This window comes from Protopterus annectens, chromosome 1.part0 (genome assembly GCF_019279795.1).
Source record: "Protopterus annectens isolate FY-2018-M chromosome 1.part0, PAN1.0, whole genome shotgun sequence".
Classification (NCBI taxonomy): domain Eukaryota; kingdom Metazoa; phylum Chordata; order Ceratodontiformes; family Protopteridae; genus Protopterus; species Protopterus annectens.
This window is the reverse complement of record NC_056725.1, coordinates 1,409,283,685-1,409,310,704: the sequence shown is the minus strand read 5'-3', so window position 1 is coordinate 1,409,310,704 and position 27,020 is coordinate 1,409,283,685. Positions and strand designations below refer to the sequence as shown.

The 27,020-nt window shown below is 38.6% G+C and overlaps 1 protein-coding gene across 1 annotated transcript in view; it reads left to right on the top strand.

Moving 5' to 3' along the window:
- The window catches only part of LOC122798433 (HHIP-like protein 1), an 861,110-nt gene extending 849,445 nt beyond the window's left edge, over positions 1–11,665 (top strand). Inside the window, exon 9 of the mRNA XM_044067362.1 lies at positions 7,645–11,665. Within this exon, the coding sequence (XP_043923297.1) occupies positions 7,645–8,687 (1,043 nt within the window). The 3' untranslated portion in view covers positions 8,688–11,665. The remainder of the gene's footprint in view (positions 1–7,644) is intronic.
- The last annotated feature ends 15,355 nt before the right edge of the window (positions 11,666–27,020 follow it).

Below are 27,020 nucleotides of genomic sequence, written 5' to 3'. Positions count from 1 at the left end.
AATAATTTAATTCCCTATCATATGCCTTCCTGGTAGATGCTGCCCAAGATTGCTGCACCAATCATCTGCTTACGTCAGCCAAATTTATCACACATCATCTGGCAACACCCTCGGCTCGCCCACTACCTTTGGAGCTAACTGCCGAAACCTGGAAAACTGAAATCGAGACAAACTGTCAGCAATCCCATTCTTAACACCCGCTACATACACACCTGTAAAAGAAAAATTAATCAACAAGCTCTGCAAAACCAACTTCTGTAATACTAGCAATAACAACTCAGACTGGATCTACTTTAGTAGATCGAATCATCATCGATGCCAGGGTAATCCTATGGGCTAGGCTTGTAAAGGCACCAGGGCCATTAGCCTAGTACACACCTATGAATCTATGAATTAAACACAACACAGAAATTTACATACACAAGACAAGAAGATCATAAGCTCACATCAATGGATGTTTATAATACCAAAACTAGTAATAACGGAACAGCTACTGCACATGTCACACACCATGGAGATCGAGCTGCAGTCAGAAAAAAACAGCTTCTCTGCATTTAAGCACATCATTTAACACAAAAATATACCTTTCTCAATGTTTTTGCAGGGGGGTAAGCCCACCTGGGCTTCCCATGTGAGGGGCTGCACCCCCCACCCCCCCTGCAAATTATATTATACCAACTTCGAGATCTCACTACAGTGGCGAAAAGGGTAAATTTCCTAATCCTCACCATATCGCAATCTCCATTCAGAAGCATTGAAAAAGGAACATTTTTGTGTTAGATTATGTGTTTAAATGGAGAAGCTGTTTTTCTAACTGCAGCTTGATCTTCATTCAGAACCTCTGAATGCTGTCTGACATGCGCAGTAGCTGTTTCATTCCTACTAGTTTCAGCATTGTAATCATTCATTGGTTTGAACTTATGATCTTCTCGTCTTGTATGTAAATTTCAGTCTTGTGTTAATTCACTCTACTAAAGTAGATCCCTCAGACTTCGCTGTCTTAACCTGTAAAACTCTCAACACTGCAATATTGTCCGAATGAAAAATAACCCTCTTTCCCCACCACGTCTGGCCAAACCATTGATGCCACCCAAATTGGCATCAAATCCAAAAATGCAACATCTTTCTTCCACTCCTCTTTCCAATCTGCCAGCCAGTAAACAACAAATCATTCACCGTCAAAATGTGCTCCCATACCCATACTCCCTGCTGCATCTGTAAACAGTTGTAATTCCCCTTGAGCAGCCCAGTCCATCTGCCAAAAAGAAATACCATTAAACTGCTCTAAGAATGACAACCAAAGTGCTAAATCTGCCTGTAGCAACTTACCAATCCTTACCCAATGATGTTTGCTTTTACCCACTTTTAACAAAAAGTCAACAGACCTACAAAAAGTATGACCCGGGGAACAGCCTGACATGCAAAATTCAGAAAGCCTAAAAGTTCCATGAGATCCTTAATCCACATCTTGTCTTTGAATTTTACCCATCCAATATTTTCCTTTAAATGTGCTATCTTCTCAACCAGTAAACAAAACAATCCCCATTCTGCATCTACCACCAAACTCAAAAAATCCAGTGCCTTGGCCAGACCTTCCAACTTTCAGCTAGCCAACAGTACACCCAGTTCTTCACATATCCCCAAAAAATGCTACATACCTTCTAACACACCCCCAACCCCTATTATGAAATCATCCAGATAATGTACCACCCTCTGAGTGTTCAACCACTGCTGCCAAATCTAATAGTGTGCAGTGCTACACTTCTCAATTGTAGCACTGGCTACCAAGCATCCCACTGGCATCACCTTGTCAAAATAAAACTTGCTTCCATCCACCGTGCCTAAATGTGGCCACTCTTCCTCCCACACTGGCAGAAGTCAAAATGCAGACTCAATATCCACCTTCACGAACCATGGATCCTTAAATCCCTGAATAACCTGCACCACATCATCCAGAGATTCATAACTCATCTTGGCATGCTCTACTGAAATAAAATCATTAATGGAGCTCCCTTCAGAGTAAGACAAATGGTGAATCTACCGATATTCACCAACAGACTTCTTAGCAACCAGACCTTACAGTGAAACCTTAAAACTGCCAAAAGGGGCTGTTAAAAGAACCCATTAACCTACCCACCCTTTGTTCCTTCTCCACCAAATCTTCCAAGATATCTTCCTTCACCTGCACTGATCACAAATTCTTACAGACTACTCCATTCACTCCTGTCCTTGACCTAACAGAAAATTCCTGAGAAAATACATTAACTCCTCCATGACTGCCAAATCATGAAATTGTAAGAGCATATGCCACAATACCTGCACCTTAATGGGGGACTGAGTCCCCTAGTCTTCCACTTACCCATGAAAGGACACCCCCCCCCCTTTGCCCTTGAAAATTCCCCCTGCCTTGCAGACTTTGAAATCCCTAAAACAAAGAAGGTAGCCTACCCAAATCAGTTGAAAGTGAACATGGACTGGGCACATTTCCTTCCCGCTGGCCACACTGCACAACTGGATATATCCCCTCACACTTTTAACAGGTGTGTGAAAACCTTCACGTCACCCATAAGCACTCTCCCCATTAAAAGCCCAACACACCCCCATCCCTTCCACTCCTAACTTAGCCCCTCTGCTAACAGCACCAAAGCTATTATACATCATAGTAGCTAAACATATGTCAGGGTGCCTAATCTCCTAATGCACTGACTGATCAACCGCTTTCCATTTATGAAACCTCTGATTGTACTATAACCAAGAGTTACCCATGAGTAGATGTTGAGCCTCTTGGATTGTGAGAAAATGGGTCTAGGACTATTCACTGAAAGCACATTTCACTGAAAGTCAAATGTGCACAAATCATTGAAAGCTCAATTCACTGAAAACACAATTCACTGAAACACATTTCACTGAAAGTTATATATGGCCTTTTCCCCACTGTAGTGTGACCCTGGAGTTAGTATATGTAGTAAGGGGGGGTGGGGGGCACTGCCCCCCACATTGAGGGAGTGTGGGGGGCATAGCCTCCCACATAGTTTGGATATATATTATGTTCAGAAAAGAGTAATTTATTGGAATTGCAAGTATCCATGTATATAGTTCAAAATATTTAAAATAGGTGGGGGGATATGCCCCCCACACCCCCCCCTTACTATATATACTAACTCCAGGGTCACACTACAGTGGGGAAAAGGCCATATATAGCTTTCAGTGAAATGTGTTTCAGTGAATTGTGTTTTCAGTGAATTGAGCTTTCGGTGAATTGTGCACAGTCAAATGTGTTTCAGTGAAATGTGCTTTCAGTGAATAGTCCTAGACCTGAGAAAATACACCAAGAGTGGCAGGGCCATGGCAGTATCTTTCTCCAGCCAAACTGCCATATAGTACACAAATCCTATAACCCAATGTTCCCATGTTCTTGGTCACAGCCTACCTACTCTCCTGCTCTCCTGCGACCCAAGGCTGCTAAAGCCGCCAGAAGATCTTTGCTATTTGCAGCTTCTGATTCCAATAATCACTGAACCCCTTCTGTATCAATTAATTCATACTCCCCATTCCAGATCTTTTCTTTAACTAAGGATGGTAAGTGAGGGGTCAGAAAGACTGCCCCACTCCCTTGCCCTAGGGTCTGTGTAGCTAACCAGTCACCCGGCCAAATCCCAAAATCCAACCCTTCATATAGTTGCGACTCCATCCCACTTACGGACGATGGTAAACTCCCCATAGCCAAACCTATGCTAATCTCCCCAGTGGAAGCATCACCTCGAGCCTGCCCCCGCACTAAGTATCTGCTGATTCTCCATAGCACTTGCAGTTACACCAGACTCCTGATCTGGCCCATCCTCACCTATCCCCGAACTATTCCCAAACCGCACTAAGTCTGACATGCCATCACCCATCAACATATGATTGCCTGCCCCTGGATCATGTGCCCCTCCAATGGTCAGAGCATTCACCATAACAGTATCTCACAACTGACGCACTCACTTCCCATGGCCCAACAACTTGTTCATCGCCACCTGCCTCCTCCTGTTTCAACAAGACTCACCAGGCTCTTCAGATGCCAGAGTTCCACTGTTGGGCAATTATTGTAACAGCTGTTCCGCCTGCAAAATGATGGCCACCCATCTCTGCTGCAAAGTCAACAATAAGACTGCAAGAGCAAAGGAGGGAAAAATCTTTCCCCTGAAAACACCCCATCAGTAGTTATAACTACCAGTTATTCTATCTTCTTTCTTCTTTTACTGCTCGTCCACTACTCTGCAGTACATACCCCCCTTTTTTGTTTGTATATATTTAAATACCCCCTGTCCATAGGTCTCAACTTTACCAATTACCAAATGATGCCCAGTGTATCACCTCACATCCCTGATTACTCTTCACCGCACTCTGCCCACAACTCATCAACCTATCAACAGTGAGGTCCCACATAGATGTGCTGGCTACTAGAGAGATGGTCTCTCAAACTAAATACATACATGTAATTAAATCCTTATAAATAAATGGGAAAGTGCACACCGATCTCATTCAAAACTCCAGCTAACAAATGCAACCTGGAACTATAGCTATAAAGGGAATACATATCTCTGTCCTGGGAAGGGAATTCCCATACCCATGCACAGACTGAGTACATAACAAAAGCTTACAGCTGACCCTTTTACCTGGCAACCCAAATCCCTTTCTCCTCATTCTCTCTCTGTCCCTTGTCCTTCTGGCCAAATCATTTCACATTGACACACAATTTCGGGGAAGTCTAATTGCATTGTCAGTATGCCCCAACTTTTTCCCTTGCATGGTTGGACTACAATCTCTGTGCCTTGCACACACAGAGATAAAAACTAGACAAAAAGCCAAGAGTCCACCCATCCAAAATATAACCCATTTAATAAAAACACTGTTGCAAAGCTTTCAGACCTTTGGAGTCCATTCAGCTGCTTACGAAGGTTTTTGGTTTTATCCCTGCATGCAAAGCAAAAGCCTCCCCGGTGTAAACATCCATGCATCCACTCTCCCTTCCCTAATGGTTGGCACCTCACCTCGCATATGCAGTGAGCAACCGTTAGCCTGAAGTATCTCCCAGCTCATGAAACAACAACCGTATGAGCAACCTGAAAAGCCATGGCAACAAACCACCACCAGCAACAACTGCTGCCCTAAAGAAGACAGCAATATTACCAATGCATTTCACTACTACCAAAGAGACTTCACTCTTCACATTCCCTGCCTCCACACAACGCAGCAAAGAGACATCACACAAAAATGGCAACCCCATGAAATCCCTGCAGACCAGGTGAGCAATCATTAGTCTAAAAATGACAGAAGTCATCTCCCAATGCAATGCATCCACTGAAATAACCCACAACAAACCCAAAACAAATAAACGGCAAATAAAAAAAAAGAAAACTATTCCCCCTAATTTTATCTACGCACATCCTGTCTTTCTACCCGTTGAAGCTGTACTCACACACCCAACAAAAAACAAGCCATGAAGAGAAAAGAATATAAAATTAAGAGACCCACATTCTCATACTAATAACTTAACAAATATTACACACTTCCACCACGCTACCTCTGCACCAGGGTTGCCACCTTTCACGGTGGTGAAAAATGGACTTAGGCCATACTCCCTTACACATCATATAACCCTACCCATATCCCACCCAGTTTCCGCCCATTTTGTGATGTCACTCACGTCATGTGAGAGGAATGCCCTCTTCTTTCATACGCGATGCCTTTTTTCCTGTGGATTTACAATGCTTTTTTTTTTTTTTTTTTACAAAAAGCACAGTGAATTCACAGATTTAGCAAACTTCAATAGTCATTTTCTTTTTCTGAAACAGAATACTGGAGTTTGTACAGTGTTTTCCAGACTACCAGACAGTTTGATTTCCGGATAGTCTGGAAAAAAACAGATAGGTGGCAACGCTACTCTGCACAGGCACACAACTACCACCCAAGGCCTACCTGAGCACTGTAGTACCTACAGGTCGTCTCAGACATAATCTGGCTCTGTAATTAGGAAGATCATACCTAAATCTGATCCCTTTCCCAAACTACACTCACATAAAACCTTTAAGCTCTTCCCTACCCCTACCTCACTTCGTCACAACTTTCCCTTTTTGTATAAACCCATCTCTTCCCACAGCTCTACCTAGTACCTTTCCTCACATCCTAACCTTACCAATATTTTCCCACCCCCCCACCCCTTTCTACCATCCTTAACCCCCTCCTTCATATTTCTGCATAACCCTTACATACCAAAGATATCCCTGGACAAATTGGTTTGTTTCCAAATCTCATTTATTATTTTTACCTCATTGAAAATCTGTCACTTTTTCTAAACAGGGAACATGCTTAGTTCTTTTATTTTGTAAGTATTTTAGTTTGTGCCATAATCTTGCTTTGAGTTTTGTTCCATTTCTTTTTTATTATTATTTTATTATTATTTTTACAGACTTAGTAATTTATTTGCATTGGGGATGTGCATCTCTAGTGATTGCTTTTTACTGGTTTGTTTTTCTTTTAAGAGCATTTCTTTATATGATAGTTCTTCTCTGCTAAATAAATTTTTATGTAAGGCTAGGTGTTGTGTACTAACATTTTGCATTGCATGGACACATTTCACACATAAATAGCTAGCAATTTGATTGATCATTTTTTCTTGCCCATTTTATAAGCTCTGTCTGTCTGTCTCTCTCTCTCTCTCTCTCTCTGTCTTTCCTTTGCCTGAAAAGGAATTAACTGAAAGTCTTTCAAGAATAACATTATTTAAGGTTCAGAATGGAAAAAAATCAGGTGTTGCATCACTGGAGAGTCAGAACTGTGAAACAAAGCTTACCCTAGAAATGTGTTTCCATACACAGAAGGCTTTCTATTGTGGGTCAGCATGGGTAGGTGTGTGTGTGCGCGTGTGTGCGTGTGTGTGTGTGTGTGTGTGTGTGTGTGTGTGTTTGTGTTTGTGTGTGTGTATGTTTGACATTAGAATAGCTACACTAGGGGTCTCAAAGCTGAAAGGAAAATAGCTTTTTAGAGGAAATCAGGATTTGTACAGCACTGTCTTTTTAGTGTAGGGTTAGTAACAACCACACAAAATGTGTGAGAGCTGTGTTTAATCCCCAGACAAAGGCCAGCATTTTCCTTCCATATGTCATGATTTACAACAATGCAGAAGATTTATTCTCCATACGCATGTGTGTGTCTGTGTCTGTGTTTGTGTGCTGTGTCACTACAAAAAAGATTAAGCATGATAGAAGCCAATTAGAGAAAGTAAATAAGTGATAAATACTGGCACAGAAAGGTGGGAAGTTAATCACTGAATGATTTAGCAGTAGCAGACTATGACAGCGGTAAAACAAAGATGTTGTTGTATTCATAATGCTTTGTTCAGACTAGCGGAATGTGTTGTCTGAATCATGCAGATATTAAGTTCAGCCTGATTTAATGATGCTGATTTATGTTTGATTGCATCATCTGTATCCAATACCAAGACTTGAAAACCTGAACTTAAAAGTATCCAAAATAAAGTGAATGCTTAGCAGTTTAATTAACTATTCTGTTTTAAAGCGAAATAGTTACCGAGCACAAGCTAGTAATAAAAACTCTTTAAAATGAGAATATATTATTTAAATCATATTGTTATTTTTGCAGGACTTTTGCGTCCCAGAACTACTACAAAACCTCCAACTACAACCCATGTTCCTTCAACTAGTACAGTACCTGGCATCAGTAAAAGAATACAGCATACTACATTTTCTCCATTGAGGACCCATCCATTTACTCCAACTAATAAAGTCACAAGCACTGGTACAAGACATAACAGTGTTATTACAACATTGAATATGCCAGTGACCAGGATGATAGCAACTGAAAAGCCATTCACGAGAAAAGATAAGCAGTTCTCATCGGTCACAGCTTTAACTGCCACAGCTACTAAGGTACTGGTCACACATATTCCTACTATGAGAAAAGAAGGGAAAGCTGATTCCACCACAAGTTTAAGAACACCACCCCCCACTTCAGACTTAAGGACACCTTCAACCATGAGAATGGTTACTCAGTTATCCAGCAAGAAGGAAAATAAATTTTACACTGCTACTACTACTCAGACTACTTTAAGGCCACGGCCAACCACTCCCAACTGGTATCAGCCATATGTCGATAAACTGGAGTCAGATGTACAAGGAGTCGCTAAGGCTGATGCCACTACTAAAACACCACCTAAAACTGAGCAGCAAAATGTTACTCTGCAAAAAGTTAAATCTAAAAATAACAATCATAAGAACACAAATCACAGATCGAAAGGCAAAGAGAATGGGCAAACATTAACAGAGACTGTAGGGAAAACAAGAAAATTACGCCATGGCACAGTGCGCCTTATAAATGCTGAAAAACTCTCTGATCGAGGGAGAGTTGAGATTTTTATCAGAGGAGAATGGGGGACAGTTTGTGACGATTACTTTAACATTAAAGCAGCTACAGTTGTTTGTCGGCAGCTGGGATATTCTGTTGCTCTCAAAGTGGCCAAGAGGGCAGAATTTGGAGAAGGAAGTGATCTTAATATCCTATTAGATGATGTGAAGTGTACTGGAACTGAGAAAACTCTGCTGGACTGTCAGCGAGTAAAAATTGGCAAACATAACTGTACCCATAAAGAGGATGTAGGGGTCATATGTGGGAATGAGCAGAAGTAATGTATTTAATTGCCTTTCACTGACATTTATTGAAGAATTGTTTTATTTTTTTTCCCTTTGGTATACCAAATGTGGTAATCAAACATTTTTACTGATTTGCTCTACACATTTGCATTTGAAAAATATGCCTGGATTGCACAGTCCTGAATTCCTTTCTACTCAATCTGGTTAACTACATCAACAAATGAGTACAATGATACTTTATCAGATTTGTTAATTCATGCTCGCCAAAATTTATCTTATCAGATAACTCCTGTTTTCTTTCTGTTTTCAGCTTATCTGTGACTGGAATGAAAAGTGTTAAGATAGTATAAGTGATAATATGTAACAAAGGGATGCATACCTATGAATAACTGGTTAATGGCATCATTTAGGAGAAAACTAGTTTGAACAATGTTATTTCATACAATGACATTGGCTGAAGGAAACTTTTGTAGAGCTATCATACTCTCAAGAAAATTTTTGATTTTTAATTTTCTTTTTGCTATCTGCTACCTACTCATTTGAATGCGTAAACTTTAAAATGAGTTCTTCATTTATTTAATCCAAATACAACAATGAAGAAATTAATACAATATAATTCATAGATTAGTACTAAGCTAACTGCCCTTATGAGCCATTTTAAGCCTAGCTAAATTATCCCTTGTGAGACTCCAACCCTACACCTTGTGTTTGTAAGGCAAACACCTTAACCATTAGGCCACCCTCCCAGCCCTAAAAAGCTTCACTTGCATCAAGATTATATCACTCCAGATGGGACTCGAACCTACAGTCCCTAGCTTAGGAGGCCAATGCCTTATCTGTTAGGCCACTGGGGCCTTATTAAATTAGATTATTTTCTTCAATACAGTGGAGATAAAACAGTTTAGAAATTAAAGGTTTGGAGGAACTGCCCAGGTATCTAATATGGAGCATGCTGCATGCATACAATATCTAATTTCACCTACAGTAACCTCTAGGACCTCTAGGACCATGGTCTATACAGTCAAAATTCTACATTATAAGACAGTTGTGGTGGCTTAGAGGGCTAAAGCCCTGACTACAGCCAAGGCAACCTCAGTTTAACAAGTGACTCTAGCAGCTGACAGGGCTGACAGGGAGGGTGGTGTATCCATCCTAGGAGTTGGGTGGGGGTCTTTTGCAAACCTGGGGATAGGTGTCTGGTATACCAAGTTGTTGTATGGCAGTAGCCTTCACTGAGCAAGCACATGGGAACATGCAGTTGTATAGGGAAAGATAGAATGACCCCCCCTCAAATGGTAGTTCAGGTCACATGTACCCCCAACCCAGGAATTGTTCTCGTAGCCAGGATGCTATTGAAAGCACAAGTAACCCTCATGGCTGCCTAAATTATGCTGTTTCTGGACAACTCTCACCCTTACGGTTTTGGGTATGACTCCCCTCCAGTAGGAAATGATTGTATCCAAGTCCTATTGGGGAAGGTTTGATAACTAGCACACAGAGAGGCAAAAACAAGCCATGAAAAAAATATTTGATCCCACGTTTGTGCTGCCTTTGAGGTATGTGAAGGAAAGAACTAATAATAAAACAAGACTTCCTCATGTAGTTAGTAAAACTGTAAAATATATATAAAACTCTTCACTCATTTTCTTCGGGGCTGAGACCATAACTGCTGTATATTAATGGGCAGCTATGCCTACAAATAGTTTTATTAGTCTAAATTTAACACTGTATTACAATAAAGGTTAGATGTATATCACAATAACTCTCTTTTCTGATCATGTATTATATTAAATACATACCTGTGCAAACATTAAGAGATGCTAGAAGCACCACAACTGAGCACAGTTTGTTTCATGAAACTCTTCTTTTGGCAAAACTTGACCATACAGCTCACCTCTGTTTACTCCTCTTTGTTAATATGATGTGACCTTGGAGTCTGTTTATTTCAATCAAAGGGTTGTGCAGGATAACACTCTCTGTAAGACTCATAACAGGGAATGCCCAATGGAAAAAAAAAAAGGACTTTACTGGATGTGGTTTCACCAAAATAAGCATTCAAACTGATTTTGATCACTCTTAGTGAAACCAGAAATGTTACCTCCTCCCAAAGTACTGTACATTGCCTACCAATATCAATATATGTAAGGTATAATCAACCCCAAGCTACATCATTTTTGACTTCCATGATGTCAGTGAAGTCAATTACTTATCAGTGGTAGTCGCTAGAGTTAACTCTGTTTATAGTAGTTATGTGTGTGTTGTGTTTGGGTAAAGCAGATAAACATGCTTCTTTCTATACCCATTAGAAATGCATGGGAATGGATGTTATTTATTACTGCTCAAGCATTAGAGGGCTGAAACAGGTCTGACTTTAACAAGCTGCAAGAAGAAGTTAAGTTGTCTACCTCAAGTCCTCCTCAAATTCAGCAAATCAAAGTTATTTCCTCTCTGCAATATTGACTCAGTTTCATCATTTTTAGATACTTTGAAATGAATGTCCATTTATTGTATAACTGTCCTTGTCGGTGAACAGTCAGTGCATGACAGAGTTTGGTACATAGTCAACAACTTAGGCAGACTGCTGACATACAGAACTTTCTCTAAAAATATTAACATTTTGGGGGAGAGATGTCAGGTTATACATCTTTTGTCCAGCAGGCGATTGTAATGGATGTTACCTTTGTCAAACTTGAAAACTAGATTCCTTAATATTCTCCCTTTGTTTGAGTCCATAATATGTACAAGTTTCCGTTATCAATTATGCAGCTGAAAAGAAATAGAAGTGGTATGTGTAGGGTTTCTGTAACATCTTCCTCCACGGATTCAACGGTCTCAAATCAGGTTTTAAGTACTTCACCTTAAGGCAGACCATTCTGTTTCTTATTAGACTTCCTTAATAGCTTCATGATAAAATGCAAGATATGACTTTACTTGGAGTACAAATAAACTAAACAAGTCAGCATATTCATCAGGTCAGTCTTCCATGCGTGAATGGGTGTGCCTTCTTTGAAGGTTGGGCGTCGGGCTGGCAACTCGGTACCATAAAAATCCACTGCCAATCATTAGCAGACTAGAGTTCCGCTGTGGCGACCCCTAACCGGGAAAAGCCAAAAGACGTTGTAGTCTTCCATGTGCCTTTCTGTTACAGGTCATTTCCTTGTGCAGTTTGTAGTTGTCTACAATATTTCAGTACATTAAGTTATTCTACTATATAATTTTGGTAGCAAATCTTATATTATTTTATTTTTCACTTATTTGGGTAAGCTGCTTGGAATACATGGTTGTTTTTAGGGACTACAAAGTAGGACTGGTCTAGTTAAATAACTGATCAGCAACTGATAACTGAGGAAATCAAACCACAGATTACAGGATAAAGCCCTTAGTATTAATATTTTACCTGTTATAAAATCTACATCAAAGCAATGAGTTTCTGTTGGGAAAAAAATCTGTTTTCAAGTAAAGCATTTATAATACTAATAGTATACTGCATTTTCCTACTTTTTCGACACAGATAATCAACATTTGGCTGATAAGTAGTTAGTTGTTAGATGGAGAAAGAGAAAACTCAAAGCAAGATAAATAAAAGTTGGTTAGAATTCTATTTACTACACAGCTGTAGTATTGTCAGTCAGTCTGTAGTGTTGTTAAGTTTCTTTATTACTTATGTAATATGTAAGACAAACCATGTCTGCTCCTCCCATATGAAGTTTTGCTCCTCAAGTTGAGGTTAAAAATATGTCGTGTGTAATTTTTAATGTTCTGCATATTATTTGGTTCATTTCTTGGTGTATTATGTCACCACAAATGTTTTTTTTTCTTTTGACTTACATGAATAAATGTTCAAAAATCAGTATATGAATGGCTTCCTTCTTTGTCAAACATTCCAGTTTTCCAACATATCTTCTTTTTTATAAAGATACTGTTATATGTGGATCTGCCTCACCAAAAGGAAAAATGTATGCTACATTCTTAGTATCAGAGCAAACACATATATGTAGCATGTATCTACAAAGAAACATTATTTTATGAGTTGCAGAAAAGTAGTTGCCAGTTGTCCAGAAGAAAAACAAAAAAGGAAGATATGTTGTATGCCTGCACTAAGAGGCGCTTGGGTAGAATATGGGTACTGTTAACCAGGATAGTAATCTAGAATATGGGTACTGTTAACCAGGATAGTAATCAAGACATCAATACTCTTGTTATCTTTCTGCATTTCTATGACCCAGTTTGATGGGGCTCCTTCATATGTATTTCACTTGACAATGACGGAGGAAGGATATGAGGATATGGAGAAGAAATTAAAACACAAGGGGGCTCCTATGCTTGCTTATAGCTTAGTAACATTTTTTTCTGCTCCCCCCATAATTATTTATAAATAAAAATATGTTTGTCATTTATTTGCAGTTAAAGAAATCAAGCTGTTATAGTTAAAGAAATGAAGCTGATTTTATAATAATGCACTTTGAAAGTAATACTTTTATTATTGTTAATGTGTCTCATCGTTTATGTTTTCATTTAGGTACTTTACAGTGATAAAAAACATTTTCAAGTTGCAGTCTTTGCAATTTAATCAACTGTTATTAAGTGGGTGCAGCATATCTTCATGCCACATTGCTTTGGCAGTATGCCACAGATGAGAGAATCGTCAGAGGGAGAGATATGCCAAGGCAACTTCTATCCTCTACAGCGGTAACCTGACCAGTGTACCTTTAATCAGTGATGTCATCTGTCAACTCTATGCTGCTAGTCCTGATTTCTAGTTTTCAAACTTACAATAAATATGTTGTTCCAAAAGAACTGCACCACTGTTACATGTTGGATCTATCCATGTTACTTGTCATATTTGGATTTAAACTCATCTAAATATGGCATTCCCTTTTCTCCTGGCAACACATAAATTAAAGAAAATCATCCCATCTAGTATTTTAGTACAACAGAACAGTTTAGTCATTCTGCCTGCCTCGGTGCTGGCTCACCTATACCTACATCAGTTTCTGTTGACTTTGGGGTGTCCATACCGAATAGCAAGTTCCAAAACTGAGAGCAATAATGGTTGCTCATTTCCCCAGCATCCACTGTCACATGTTTGCACTTTGCTCTGTTTTCCCATTTCTCCTGCCAATCCCTCCTGTGGTAGATTCAAAAGGTGGCCACATGATTAGAAAAGGTTTGGTTATATTCCAGTCCACAAATGATCAGTATTAAGATGGTCTTAAATTAGCAGGCAATTGCAATCTCTTTCACGTCACCAAGATAATGCTCAAGGTCTTCCATGCTAGACTCCAGTAGTCGATACAAAGAGCACTGCCAAATGTACAAGCCAATTTTAGAAGAGGCAGAAATACCAGAAATTAAATTGTCACTATCCACTGGGTAACAGGGGAAGTAATAAGTTCCAGAGTAATATTGACTCCTTCTTTATTGGACTGTGTGAACCATAAAAGACTGTGACAAGGTCTTACAAAAATGTTAATGCCAAATCGTATTTTTTTTTACCTCCTGGGAAATCCGAATGCAAAACAAGAGGAGACAGAATAATGCATACAACTGACTGGATCAAGACTGTGAAGAGTGCAAGAAGGCTGCTTAGTATCACCCTACGTATTTCATTTATATGGCTTCTCCCTTTTTAATTTCTCCAGATCTTTTGGGTTTCTAATACCATGACAGGAATGGACGCCATTCCTAAGTCAAAGTATGATTAAAGTTTATGAAATTAGCATTGTTTCACTCTTTGATGTCAGCCAAAAGTGCTCTTCACAGCACCCACAATGTACCCAGTAATGACTCCTTCTGCAATTCGTATGGAGTGACGTGTATTAGTAACATATCTAAATATGATTGTGACTCTTTTTTTATAAGACCCTGTTGCTCCTACTATTATTGGAACTATATGGGTATCTTTCTTCCACATTCCTCATGTGACTGCTTGCAAATCCTTATATTTTATGACATTGTGTCTCTCTGTACACAGGACACTGTAGTCACTGGGTGTTGTGATTTCAATGATCAATGCTATTTTTCCCTTCTTTTCTTCTACCACTATATCCAGACTCCTAGCATCTATCTTTTGAACTGTTGGTAATGAACAATCTCATGTGATGTAGACTTCATCATTTTCTATGATGCTTTGTGGCTCATGTTTCCAGTGTTTTTCAACCACTTCAGTACCATAATGTTTGCACAATCGTCAGTGCAGCAGTCTCACCACATTATTATTGTGGAGCTTTTCTCCCTGGGCCTCTACTGAAAATGGACATATATCCAGCTAGACTAGCCCGGTTAACAAATGTAAAATAAATAAATTATTATGCCTTTCAGCATATAGTCCTTCTGCCATTAATATGTCACAACCAGCAATGAGGTATGCAACTGTTTCCAATTCTGTTTTGCAAAATCTATATTTGTCTATTTCTCCCACATGTTCAATGTACTTTATAAACCAACGTGTATGTAGCCCATTATCTTGGGCTGCCAATATTAAACTTTCATCTCTTGGTTTGAATTCATCTCTCCTTAACCATTCCTGCATTTGTTCCTGATCAACATGAAGTTCTTGCAGAAGTTTTCTATATTTGCAACTATATTTATGCATTTTCCACATTTCTTGCCTTCTCATCTGGTCCTTCACCTTATATTCTTTCTTTTGTTTTTTGGCATATTCAGTTGCTGCCTGGTATTTACCTACTTCTGGTTTGATTTGCATTCCTCCTTGACACTGATATGCTTCTGCTAGATGAAGCGGAGAAGTCATCTTAGATTTATTCTCCTCATGTTTCAAAGCTTTTGCTATGTATGGGTCTTGGGAGGTCAGCAGATATGTGTGGAGTCCCACAAATGCAGATCTATACATGTAATCAGTTTCAAGGAGGCCCATCCCTTTTTCAGAATGGGGAATATATAATCTTGGTATGCCATGATTTTTATAAATCATTTGGTGAGCATGAAGCATCCTTCTTGTTTTCCTATCTAATCTATTCAACACGTTTTCGGGCCAGTCAATCACTCCTAAACTGTAAGTTAGGACAAAAAGAGCAAATTGGTTTATAGCTTGGATTTTGTTCCTAGATGTCAGTGCTATTTTCAGGATTAATTTAAGTCTTCCGAAATATTCTTAAGTTTTATTCGCATTTGCTCATGTTTTATTGTTGATCCTTCATCACTTCTCAAATATGTATACACTCCTTCTTGATAAAGTTCTTTTATTTCTTTTATTTCTTTTATTTTATTTTACATTTGTTAACCGGGAAAGTCTGACTGGATATATGCCCATTTTCAGCAGAGGCCCAGGGAGAAAAGCTCCAATCTAGAAAACAATCAACAGACTAGTACAAAACATTTATCATTGTGCAGTGAAATCAGGTAGGTATTACAAATACAATTATCAAGACAGCAGAAATACTTTTAACAGCAAGTGGAAAAGAAAAACATAATTGTTATACTAGCAGGATACAATAATTAATTTCACATGGTAAAAAAGTATTGGGTAGTCAGCAATAAGATGCTTATCTGTAAGGGTTTATAATAATGATGGTGAGAAGGAACTGAAAGTTTTACTGAGGCTGTGAAGTTTATGTAATACATGGGCATAGCCATTTATTTGTAAGGTGGGATTTGAGAGTGTTAATGAAGTGTAATTTAGTGTGGGTGGAAGTTATAGAGGGGGGAGGTTATTCCAGTTCAGTGATATAGAATGGGAGAAAAGGGCTTTCCCAGCATTGTTATTGGCCTTCGAGATACAGAGGATGGATTTGTCAGTAGAGCGGAGAGGACGATTTGACCTGTAGAGGGAAAGTAACTCACTTAGTACTGGGGTTTTATTGGGATAATTGATTATGTTATAGGCAATAACTAACTGGTGGAAGTTGAGTAGCTGGGGAAATTCTAACCATTTAAGTCCTTTTAGAGAATCACAGTGTTGGGTTCGGAAAGTGGAGTTGTAGGCAAACCTGGCAATTTTGTTATAGCAGGATTCCAGTTTGGCAAGATCTTGCTTTCTGACTTGGGTGAGGAATGGTGTGGCATATGTTAGGGTGGGCAGCAGATGAGTTTGGGGCTAGAGTGACACGTGCCTGATGTGTATATTGCACTGTTGTCCCAAACTGATGTTTTCCTTCTGTTGCAGTTTTCCTGGTTTAAAAGTTGCTTTTGCACATTTTCAAGACCAAATGACATTCTTTATATCATCTGAAAAAAGTTTTGACAACTTGCAGTTGTGCTTTCAGTTCCTCATCTGATGAGCTGTACAGTTTTAAATCATCAACAAAGAGAAGATAAGAAGTCTTTACAAAGCCAAATTATAGCCATGGCCTAAGCTGTTAAGTAGACAGCTTAATGGGTTAAGGGCAAGACAGAATAGCAGCGGTGACAGAGAGTCACCCTGAAATATCCCCCTTTGAATTTTTATCCCATGGATAGTAATTTGTCCTTTATCATGGCTTAATTGCAAAGTGGTCTACCACTGTTTCATGGTCACTGTAATGTAGTTGATCAGTATGCTGCTTTGTGTGTTTGGCATTTTGCCTTCGATTTTTAAGGGTTGATTATACAGCGTTCGCTGTTATTAATGTAGACCCCAAGGTATTGGTCTATAATTTTTAGGGTAGCTTGCAGGTTCACTCTTAAGTAGGAGCATTGTTTTTCCTGTTGTAAGCCAGGTTGCTTTCTGTTTGGGGTGTGCATACAAATGGTTCTTACTCATGGCTAAATCTTCATGCAAAGATGTTAATACTTTTACCCAAAAGTTAGGTACTGCATCTAGGCCTGGGGGTTTTCCAATTAGAGGCTTTTCTTAACATTATTTCAGTCTCTTTGGCTGTTGCTTCATCCCATTTCATATCCTCTACCTTTAAACTTCTTATTCTTTCTTTAACTTCTTCTATCCATTTAGCCTCTTTGTTATGTTCCACAGGATCTTCATGGATATTTCTCCAAAATGTATCTATTTCTTCTTTTTTTGGCAGTTTTTCAATTCCTTTTACCTTGTTTCCCAATCCTCTATAAAACTTTTTGGGGTCATCAATACATTGTTTATTTTGTACTTTTCCTTTATATTTATCTGTGTATCTCCTAAGTTTTTCTTCCTGTGCTGAAATCTTTAGTTTGTTATTTGAGATAGTGCATGACAGATCCTGGTCTGTTCTAATACTGCACATTGTTTTTATCATATCTGTCTTTCTTAGTATTTTTGTTGATCTGTTCCCTCTCCAATAGTCTTCTAACAATGACACTTATTGTCTTAACTGCTTTATAGTTTTCTCTATTTGATACTTCCATGATGGTATTTGATTTCTCCCCTTCCTTTCCCTCACTACCCTGTGTTATTGTGGTAGGACCTTATCAGTTATTAATTTAGCTGCACAGTAATATATCCTGTTTACTTCTGTTATATCGCATGGATCTCTATGAACAGTCCTAATTACTGTGTTCATTTGTTTTATCAGGTTTCTGACTTTTTGGGTTTAATTAACCTTCTGCAGTCTATTTCTTTCATTGATCTTGATATATCTGTCCATGTCTATTAAATAAAGCAACTCTTCTCTTGGCTCATTTTCTTCCAAACTGAAGACACATCCCTTGTTTTCCATTTCCTGCAGGCATTCTACAGAAGGTTCTGTAGCATCTTCCTGTGGCACATTCGCTTCAGTTTCATCCTGTGCCATCCATTGCTCTGTCATGTGGGAGCTCACTGGCCTATCACTCCTCAACATTGACTGTGTCAGAGTTTCCACAGTTTCCTGTTCCTTCCCTTGCTGTATGGCTTGATTATATGGTTTCAGTCTTTTAATTTCGCCAAGCCTTTTGGGTTTCTAATACCATGATGGGAATGGACCCCATTCCTAAGTCAAAGTACGATTAAAGTTCATGAAATTAGTATTGTTTTAATCTTTGATATCAGGCAAAAGTGTTCTTCCCAGCACCCACAATGTGCCCAGTAATAACTCATTCTGCAATTCATATGGGGTTATATGGATTGGTAACATAACTAGATACAATTATAGATGTATATGGTAATGTATCATACAAAATGTTGGGTTAGATGAATCAAATGCTGGAGTCAGAATTGCTGGAGAAATATTAACAGCCTCTGATATGCAGATGATATCCCTCTAATGGCTGAAATTGAGGAAGAGTGGAACAGTGTGTTAAAGAAAGTGAAAGCAGAAAGTGACAAAGCAACTTGCTGCTCAACATCAAAAAATTAAATCATATCAGTTTTATTTATTTATTTTTATTTTACATTTGTTGACCGGGATAGTCCGACTGGATGCATGTCCATTTTCAGCGGAGGCCTGGGGAGAAAAGCTCCATGGAATAACAAATCATCATAACATGTCACATATTACAAATAACAAATATATTATTTACAGAGATTAGATGGGCAGACAATACAAATTACATATAGAATATTTTCAGTGATTAGAAGAGCAAACATTATAACAAATCGTCAGGTAGTGTTATTCAGTGAGAGAATCGGATAAAATTACATAGGCTACCTAGCAGATTTACACATTCCAGAGACAGGTTAACCAGGTTTGATACAGTGACACAGCCAGTTTGTTCCCAGGTGGTGTTTGAGCCTAGTTTGGAACTGACCAAGTGAAGAGAGTAATGTAATATCAGCTGGTAAAGAGTTCCACAATCTACATGCAGAATTTACAAAGAGTGAGTCACTGGCTGAGTTCTTAGTTTTACATATCTGAATAGGAAAGTGGAGCCATTGACATAATTTATTTTCTTTATCTCAAAGATCTTTACAGATGGTAATTGCAGACATGAAATTAAAAGATAAATAAACCACAAAGAAAATAAAAAAATAATAGAACCACCATGACAAGTGAAAACTGAATTTTAATGCAATCCAAAAATCTCTAGCACCTTGGCACAAATCCTTTTGAGAGTACAAAGAAACACACACTGAAACACATTTAAATACCCCCTCTTATTAGATAACTACAACCAATTAAAAAACATGAGCATTTTCCAACTGCATTCTGAGTTTAACTCAGCAGGTGTCAGCGTGCCAAACGTCAGGATAAAAACAGATGTTGAACAACTAAAAAATAAATTGTTGTATGAAGAAACTGTTTTTATCTTGAAGTTTGACATGCTGACGCCTGCTGGGTTAAACTCAGAATGTAGTTGGAAAAAGTTCATTTAATGTAATTAATGTTTTTTAATTGGTTGTAATTATCTAATAAGAGGGAATATTTAAATGTGTTTCTGTGTGTGTTTCTTTCTACTCTTGAAAGGCTTTGTGTCGAGGTGCTAGATATTTTTGGAGTGCATTAAAATTCACTTTTTACTGGTTGTGGTGGTGTAATTATGAAATTAAAAGATGCTGATTTTGTGAAGAAAAGTTATGACAAATCTGGATAAGATCTTTTTAGTACTCTTTGCCCCCACTGTCTGTCAGTTATCAATCCCCTCCCAGCCAATCAGCTTATTCATTCCCCATCACCGGGGAAAGAATTGACCAGGAGACACCATCATTCAAATAGCTATCAGCAGGTGGTTTGAAAGTTTTATTTTTCTTTTCCTTTTTTTTATTTATTTATTTTTTTTTTTGCTTAGCCCTAGTATTCTCCCTTAGATGCTCAGCACATGGAGTTGAATGGTGATGTGTAATGGGTGGAATAATCACATTGGATGTTCCTAACTTAAAGGACATGGCAACAAGTAGCTCTACCACTTCCCTCAAACCTGGAAAGCAGTTTCCTCAGTCTAATTTGAAGAACATTGCGCTTTCATATGTGATTACCCATAATCCTCCCTTTCACAAAGAAGAAAAAGGCAGGAAACATCCACTCATTTATCTCCCTTCCTATTGGGCTCAGCTAGAACCCCAGTCAGCTGAGTCAAAATAAGGGCTCCATCCCTTTGTGCCATGGAGCCAGGGAAATCTGAATATAATTTTACAGAGCAAAGACATCACGTTTTTAACAACTGTCTATATAGTCAGAGCTATGGCTTTCCCAGTTTAACACTTCACAGCTTCACCACACCACCTATATATAAGACTATATCCCTTACAATACCTTGCTACATCTCTGTTTTTTTAAAACTACCTAGCAGATTTGGAGTCATTGGAGCCCTAGACCATTACAAGCAATTACAAAATATAATTACTCAAGACATATAACTAATAATGTATAATCACAGGAACAATAAATTGAGTATCAGGTGTGTCTATGATATACCATCTTGATTTTCTATCCATGTAAGACAAACCCGCATCCTTGGATCTTCTTATTTGTTTTACGTAGGCAAAATGAAACCAATTCCAGTTCTTGATGAGAGGAATAATATGGCTTTCCAGATGAGTCAATGTTTAAATTTTCTATGTTCACTTTGACATGCAGACACTACAAGTAAGGTATAAAGATAGTTCTATGAGAATATATTTCTTCTACAGCAAAGCCCATTTTGTTTTGTTTTTGTTATGAAAAATATAAATAGCCATAAAGTACTCACTATCTGCCTTTGGTTTGTAAGTATGTAAAACTATAGCTCACATTTATGAGGAAGAGATGATAAGTTATCCCTCATCAATTTTATTCTTCCTTCCATTTTGAATTTGTATTAAAATGTTTCCATATCATTGATAGTTATAAGCAGCTGCCTGACACAGGTATGAAAATACAAATGATAAATAGTCAATGATTTGTCTGTAAACGTAGGTGGGTCATGCTAGGAATGTAAAGACTGTCAGATGGAAATTGCGTAACATCAGTTATCAAACAGACAAACCTAAGCAGTGTCACCTTGGTTGGAAATTATGGCAATAATGGGGGTATTTTGTGTCCCAAATGATAGTGTACTGTCCACCCCAGGATTATTTACAGTTTGCATCAGTATCTCGACTAGTAGCACTGTTTCTGGGCTCTGCTGTCCAGTGTTTCCTATCAGATTTATTTTTCTGAGAACAGATTAAGGATGGCTAAGCAAAACATGTTTTCTTTATGTCTGTTTTTACTCATATCTGTAGCAGGCTACATGAGCATACTACAGATATTAAAAGAATCTTACTTGCCTGGAAAACCAAGATGATTGCTAGGAAAAAAAACATTACATATCCAACTGTTCATTCAAAAAAAATCTTAACCAAATAAACATATAGGTAATGTAATATCTTTCAGTGGATCAAAATGGTGCAGAGCATTCTTGAGATCCTGTCTCCTGGAGCAAGTAAGTTCTTTAGGCAGAATGCATTGCTTTAAAACCATGCATTTGTAGAAGCAATGTCAGATAATATATGTTTTAAATCCTATTAGCACGAACATTTTTAAACAAAATCAATGAGCCCAACATGCTACATCTGTGAGCAAGTTTATTATCATTAGTTAACATCTCCATAGTCTTAGGAAGTATATAATTAAAGCAAACAGCTGGGTCTAACACAACCCCAACTATCCAAGAGATGCCTGTTTTTGCTTGATTCCATTATTCAAAGAACCACAACAACATCTGTATATATAATTTGTGTATTAAAGCATAGTTGTCTCAACATCAGTGCCTCCATGAGGTATGCTGCCCCCTTCCCACCATTGCACTGATAGTTTTTAATAATATAAAAATACCTGTGATATTTTCTGTTATAGCTAAAACACAGACAACACTGAAAAATGTTATCCCTTTATCATGAGACATCGGTTTCTCTGTACCTGCATTTCAACCATGTAAAGAATTAGACTGTCTGACTTAACCTCATATTTAAAACAGACATGTTTTTTTTTGCCTTATATCAACATCCTTTAGACATGTTTCTCTTTCTAAAACAGCTGATTTTAGAATATTTGTTTATGCTTGTTTCTGTATAATTGTCCTTTTGTAACCTATACACATATGATCCTTTATTAGTGACTCGTGTGTCATTTTGAACGTTACAAATTTGCTGTACTATACTGAGTTACAAGTGGCAAAGGTACCTGATGTTTACTCTTCCATGGAATTCATGTATCCATGTGGGTGTAAATGACCTGAGGCATACTTCACTGGACTTTATGAAAAAAGATATAATGGATCTCTCTGAATATGTGTCACAGACAGGTACTTGCCTTGCATTGAGCAGCATTCTACCTTCACAAAGGATGATGCCACAGTATGAACAGAAGATGTCTGCTTTTAATAATTGGCTTAGTTTCTGGTGTCACTTCAGGAGTATCCAATATCTACCTTAGCATGGGATGACATTGTTAACAGACCACTTTGCTTTGCCAAAGATGGTCTGCATCTGTCCCTCCTGGGCTTTCAAATATTGGCTAAAACTGTATCCATCCCCTTAGTGCCTTTTTTAGCCAATGTCAAAATGAAAAAAGCTACCAACATAGCAAGAAAAATAAATAAATACACAAAGCAACCTTAAAGTGTTATTGCTCAATGCTAGAAGCTTAAACAACAAACTCCACACCCTACAAGTTCTCCTCACTCTGGAGATCGTAGACATCTGTGCTGTTACCAAGACTTGGTTTAAAGCCCCAGAAAGTGCTCCAGCAGTGGAAGGCTACAGTGCCTTCCACACATTTAGACCACCAGCAGCTCAGACAGGGGCTAAAGGTAGAGGTGTCTTGATCTATGTTAGCAGTAAATACAACTCCAGGTTTGTTAAACAGGATGATGGCCTGGAGTTCATCAACATCCAAGTGTCCATAGACAAGGTTCCCTATCATGTCCTGGCCAGCTACAGGTCACGCCCAATGATGCACAAAGCTCACAACTCTTACCTAGACTTACTAGAAGCACTCACCATCCAACCAAATTCCTTATTCATGGGAGACTATAACTACCCCTCTATAGACTGGGAAAATGTACACTTCCTCTAACTCTTAGACATGTTTCCTGGACGTTATCAACACAAACATCCTGGACCAAATAGTGCACTCTTCAACCAGAGGATCAAACATATTGGACCTAGTATTCACCAACATGGGAGAGCATTGCTTCTAGCAGGATCACTTGAGGCACTCTGCAACAACAGCCTCAAAGCAGGTTACATACCAGGTGAACAGAGGGCCGCAACAATCATCCTTCCTCATAAGGGTGGACCATTAAATGACTGTGAGAACTACAGACCTATCAGTCTGACAAGACTAATATGCAAAGCCATGAAGTGAATTATCACAGAAATGGATGGAAATTTATCAATGGAAATTGGGCGGTACAGTGGTGCAGCAGTAGCATTGTCACCTCACAGCAAGAGGTTCTCCAGTTCGATTCTCTGTTGTGGTGCCTTCTGTGTGGAGTCTGCATATCGTCCCTGTATTCATGTGGGTTTTCTCTGTATGCTCTAGTTTCTTCCCACGTTACAAAGACATGCATCTGGAGCATTTTTCCCCGGGCATCCGCTAAAAATGGCTTTCTTCCAAGATGGACTTTCCCGGTTAATAAAAGTTAAATAAATAAATAAATAAATGATTAACAAGGACATTGGCAACCTGCAGACACTGGACCCATACCAGTTTGGTGTTGTTAAGGGAAGGTTTTGCGAACTTAACCTGGACGACTTCTTTGAGATAGTCACCATGGCTATGAATGAGGAGAAATGGTGCATACTATCTACCTTAACCTGGCCAGGGCATTCAATACAATACCCTACTCAGGTATTGTTGACAAATGCATAAATCCCTACATAACTCACTGGATTACCAGTTGGCTCACAGATAGGACATAAGAAGTCATGATGAGTGAGACCACCTTCACCAAGAGACTGGTAGGGAGTGAAGTACCCAAGGGCTCCATGTTGATCTCACTCCTGTTTGTCATTTACTTCTTGAAAGTCAAGACTAATGTCAAGGACCTCTGACATACCAAGTTTACAGATGACTGTAAATTGGGAGTTATCATACATTCACTCCTTGATACCAACATCCTACAACAGGGACAAACACGAACAAATGACTTGTGCAAAACCCATGGAGTAAAACTCAATGCAAAGAAATGCATTATAGTGTCCTTTGGGAAATCATCCACCCAAGCTAATTACTTCATCTATAAAGCACCCCTAAGAGTCAACATGGTAGTTAGAGCTCTGGGAACGTATTTAGATAGTAATCTGGCATTTTACCAACAAATAGCCAAGATAGTAAGAAAATCATTCTATGCCACCCAACACATAAGCAAGGGTATGTCATCCAGGTCCAGTGAAGGAATAGTACCATTCTGCTCAGCCATTATTAGACCAATTATTGAGTTCAATGTTCCCTTTGGCATGTACCTAAAAAGCCACTTGCAACAGTTGGAATGCCCTCAAAGATTACCTAAATGTGCTATCACTGTACTCAGCCTCCTACAGGTTACTGACAGGCAATCTATGCATAGCATATAAGGTATCCTCAGATCCAGCTCTGATGGATCTCTTGAACATTCATGAGAAGAACAGCACCAGAAATAGTAGATCCAAGGTCCTGAACTTTGTCTGCGACATAAATAGAACCTGCGGAAGGTAAAGATATGCATTTCAAAGGATCACTGTGATATGAAATAAGCTCCCCATCTACATGAAGCAGAATTCATCCCTGACCCTATTCAAAGAAACCTTGATCATTAGATGGGAAAATGGACTGAATCAAGTGTGTCAAGAAGACATATGTTCAAAACAGAGAGCAATATATGGGAAGAATTGTTTTGTTGGGACAGGTTCCTTTTTTTGAGAGAGAGGGATTTTGGGGAAGGTACGTAGGTATGTCTGGGTCAGGTAGGAAGGGTAGGTGAGGAAGCAATCACAGACAGACAGAACATACAAGACAAGACACAAAAATGATAAAGAAGTTGGTGAACACCTTGGTTGGGGTGAGGGTAGGGACATCAAGAACCCATGGTCTTCAAACTGGGTGACAGTGAGAATCGAGCCCTCACCCACTGGACTGTCATCACTTCACTGCACCAATGGCTGCAGTCCCTGACATCTGCCATGTTATTAAGTACAATGATGGAGAGCAGTATCTCCATCAGGCAAAGGTGTGCACCAGCAGTACGGTGCATAATCCTATGCTCTAACTCTAGCAGTTCCTCACAGGTGATAAAATCACCACCTCTGCCACTGCTCCCAGAGTGAACCACTGGCCTACCTGCAGGACAGAACTACCTGAGAGGCCAGGTAGTGCAGGGGCAACTGAGGGGGTGCTGCTAGGTTGCATCCCAGACATGTTGGGTCTCAGTGCCATAGTCGATGGAGTGGGGACAGGAGGATCCTGTGGGCCAGGCCTACCCTGCTGTGCTATGGAAAAAAAAAAGAGAAGATAATGGTTAGGTTGAGAGAAAAAAAGGGATAACATTACTAACTTCATATGTGACATACAATGAATGCATTGATACAATTATTTGACTCTAATCTATTAACTATGCTTTTAAAACTACCAACTCCTAACAAATACTATTTTTACTTTTAAGACCACCCAGCTCATAACAGATGCACACTATACTACAGATTGTAGTAAGTAATCTTTGATGTGTGCATATATTGCATTTATGAGTATTCCAATTATATAGATTACAGTTTACAGCAGGCCATTTGTGCCACTGGTATAGAGGTTTGAATTTACCTTAAAATATTGATGACAGATTAACAGTATTGTATAGCTGGGAAGTGTGGTATGTACCCATGACCTCTGACTACTGTCTAATACTTTACTGTTGGTTTGGCCTACAGATTAATGTATGCATAATTTGCTTTAACAGTTGACAGATGCCTGCTCACTTTGATATTAGAATATTGAACTGTTGGTTTGTGCTACACAGTAATGCTCTACAAACCAAGAAAGAAGCAGTCACAAACACCAAGAACCATAAATGCTTGTGCACCAGTGATGGAAAAACCAACAAAGCCAACAAAATCCACTTGTAGACAAAATACATGACTGCTTAATAAAAATGAACTGTTTTATTATGCAAACTGTCTTATAAAGTGCTTTTCATCTCACTTAATAGTGAGACTTCTTCAGATAAAACACAAGCATAGTAAAACTATATATATATATATATATATATATATATATATATATATATATATATATATATATATATATATATATACTGAGACATCACACATAATTAACCAATCATCTCCCCTCCCCTGTCCTGACTAGTCTTTATCCCTTCCTACCCCATAAGTCTTAGATAAAAAAAGTGTGTAAATGCATATGTACAAATAATACATACTTAAAAATTAAAGACACATTACATCCTATACTTTTACATTCTCAATAAAATTGAATATGTATTAAAGACAGTATTTTTGCCAAGTATAAAAAATGTATTTGTGGAAATACGTGTGGAATGGAAAGGCTCCCTGCTTGCATTCCACACAAAGAGTCCCAATACAAATATACTGTCATCTCATCAAACTTTTTAATTTTAAAATACATAAAATCG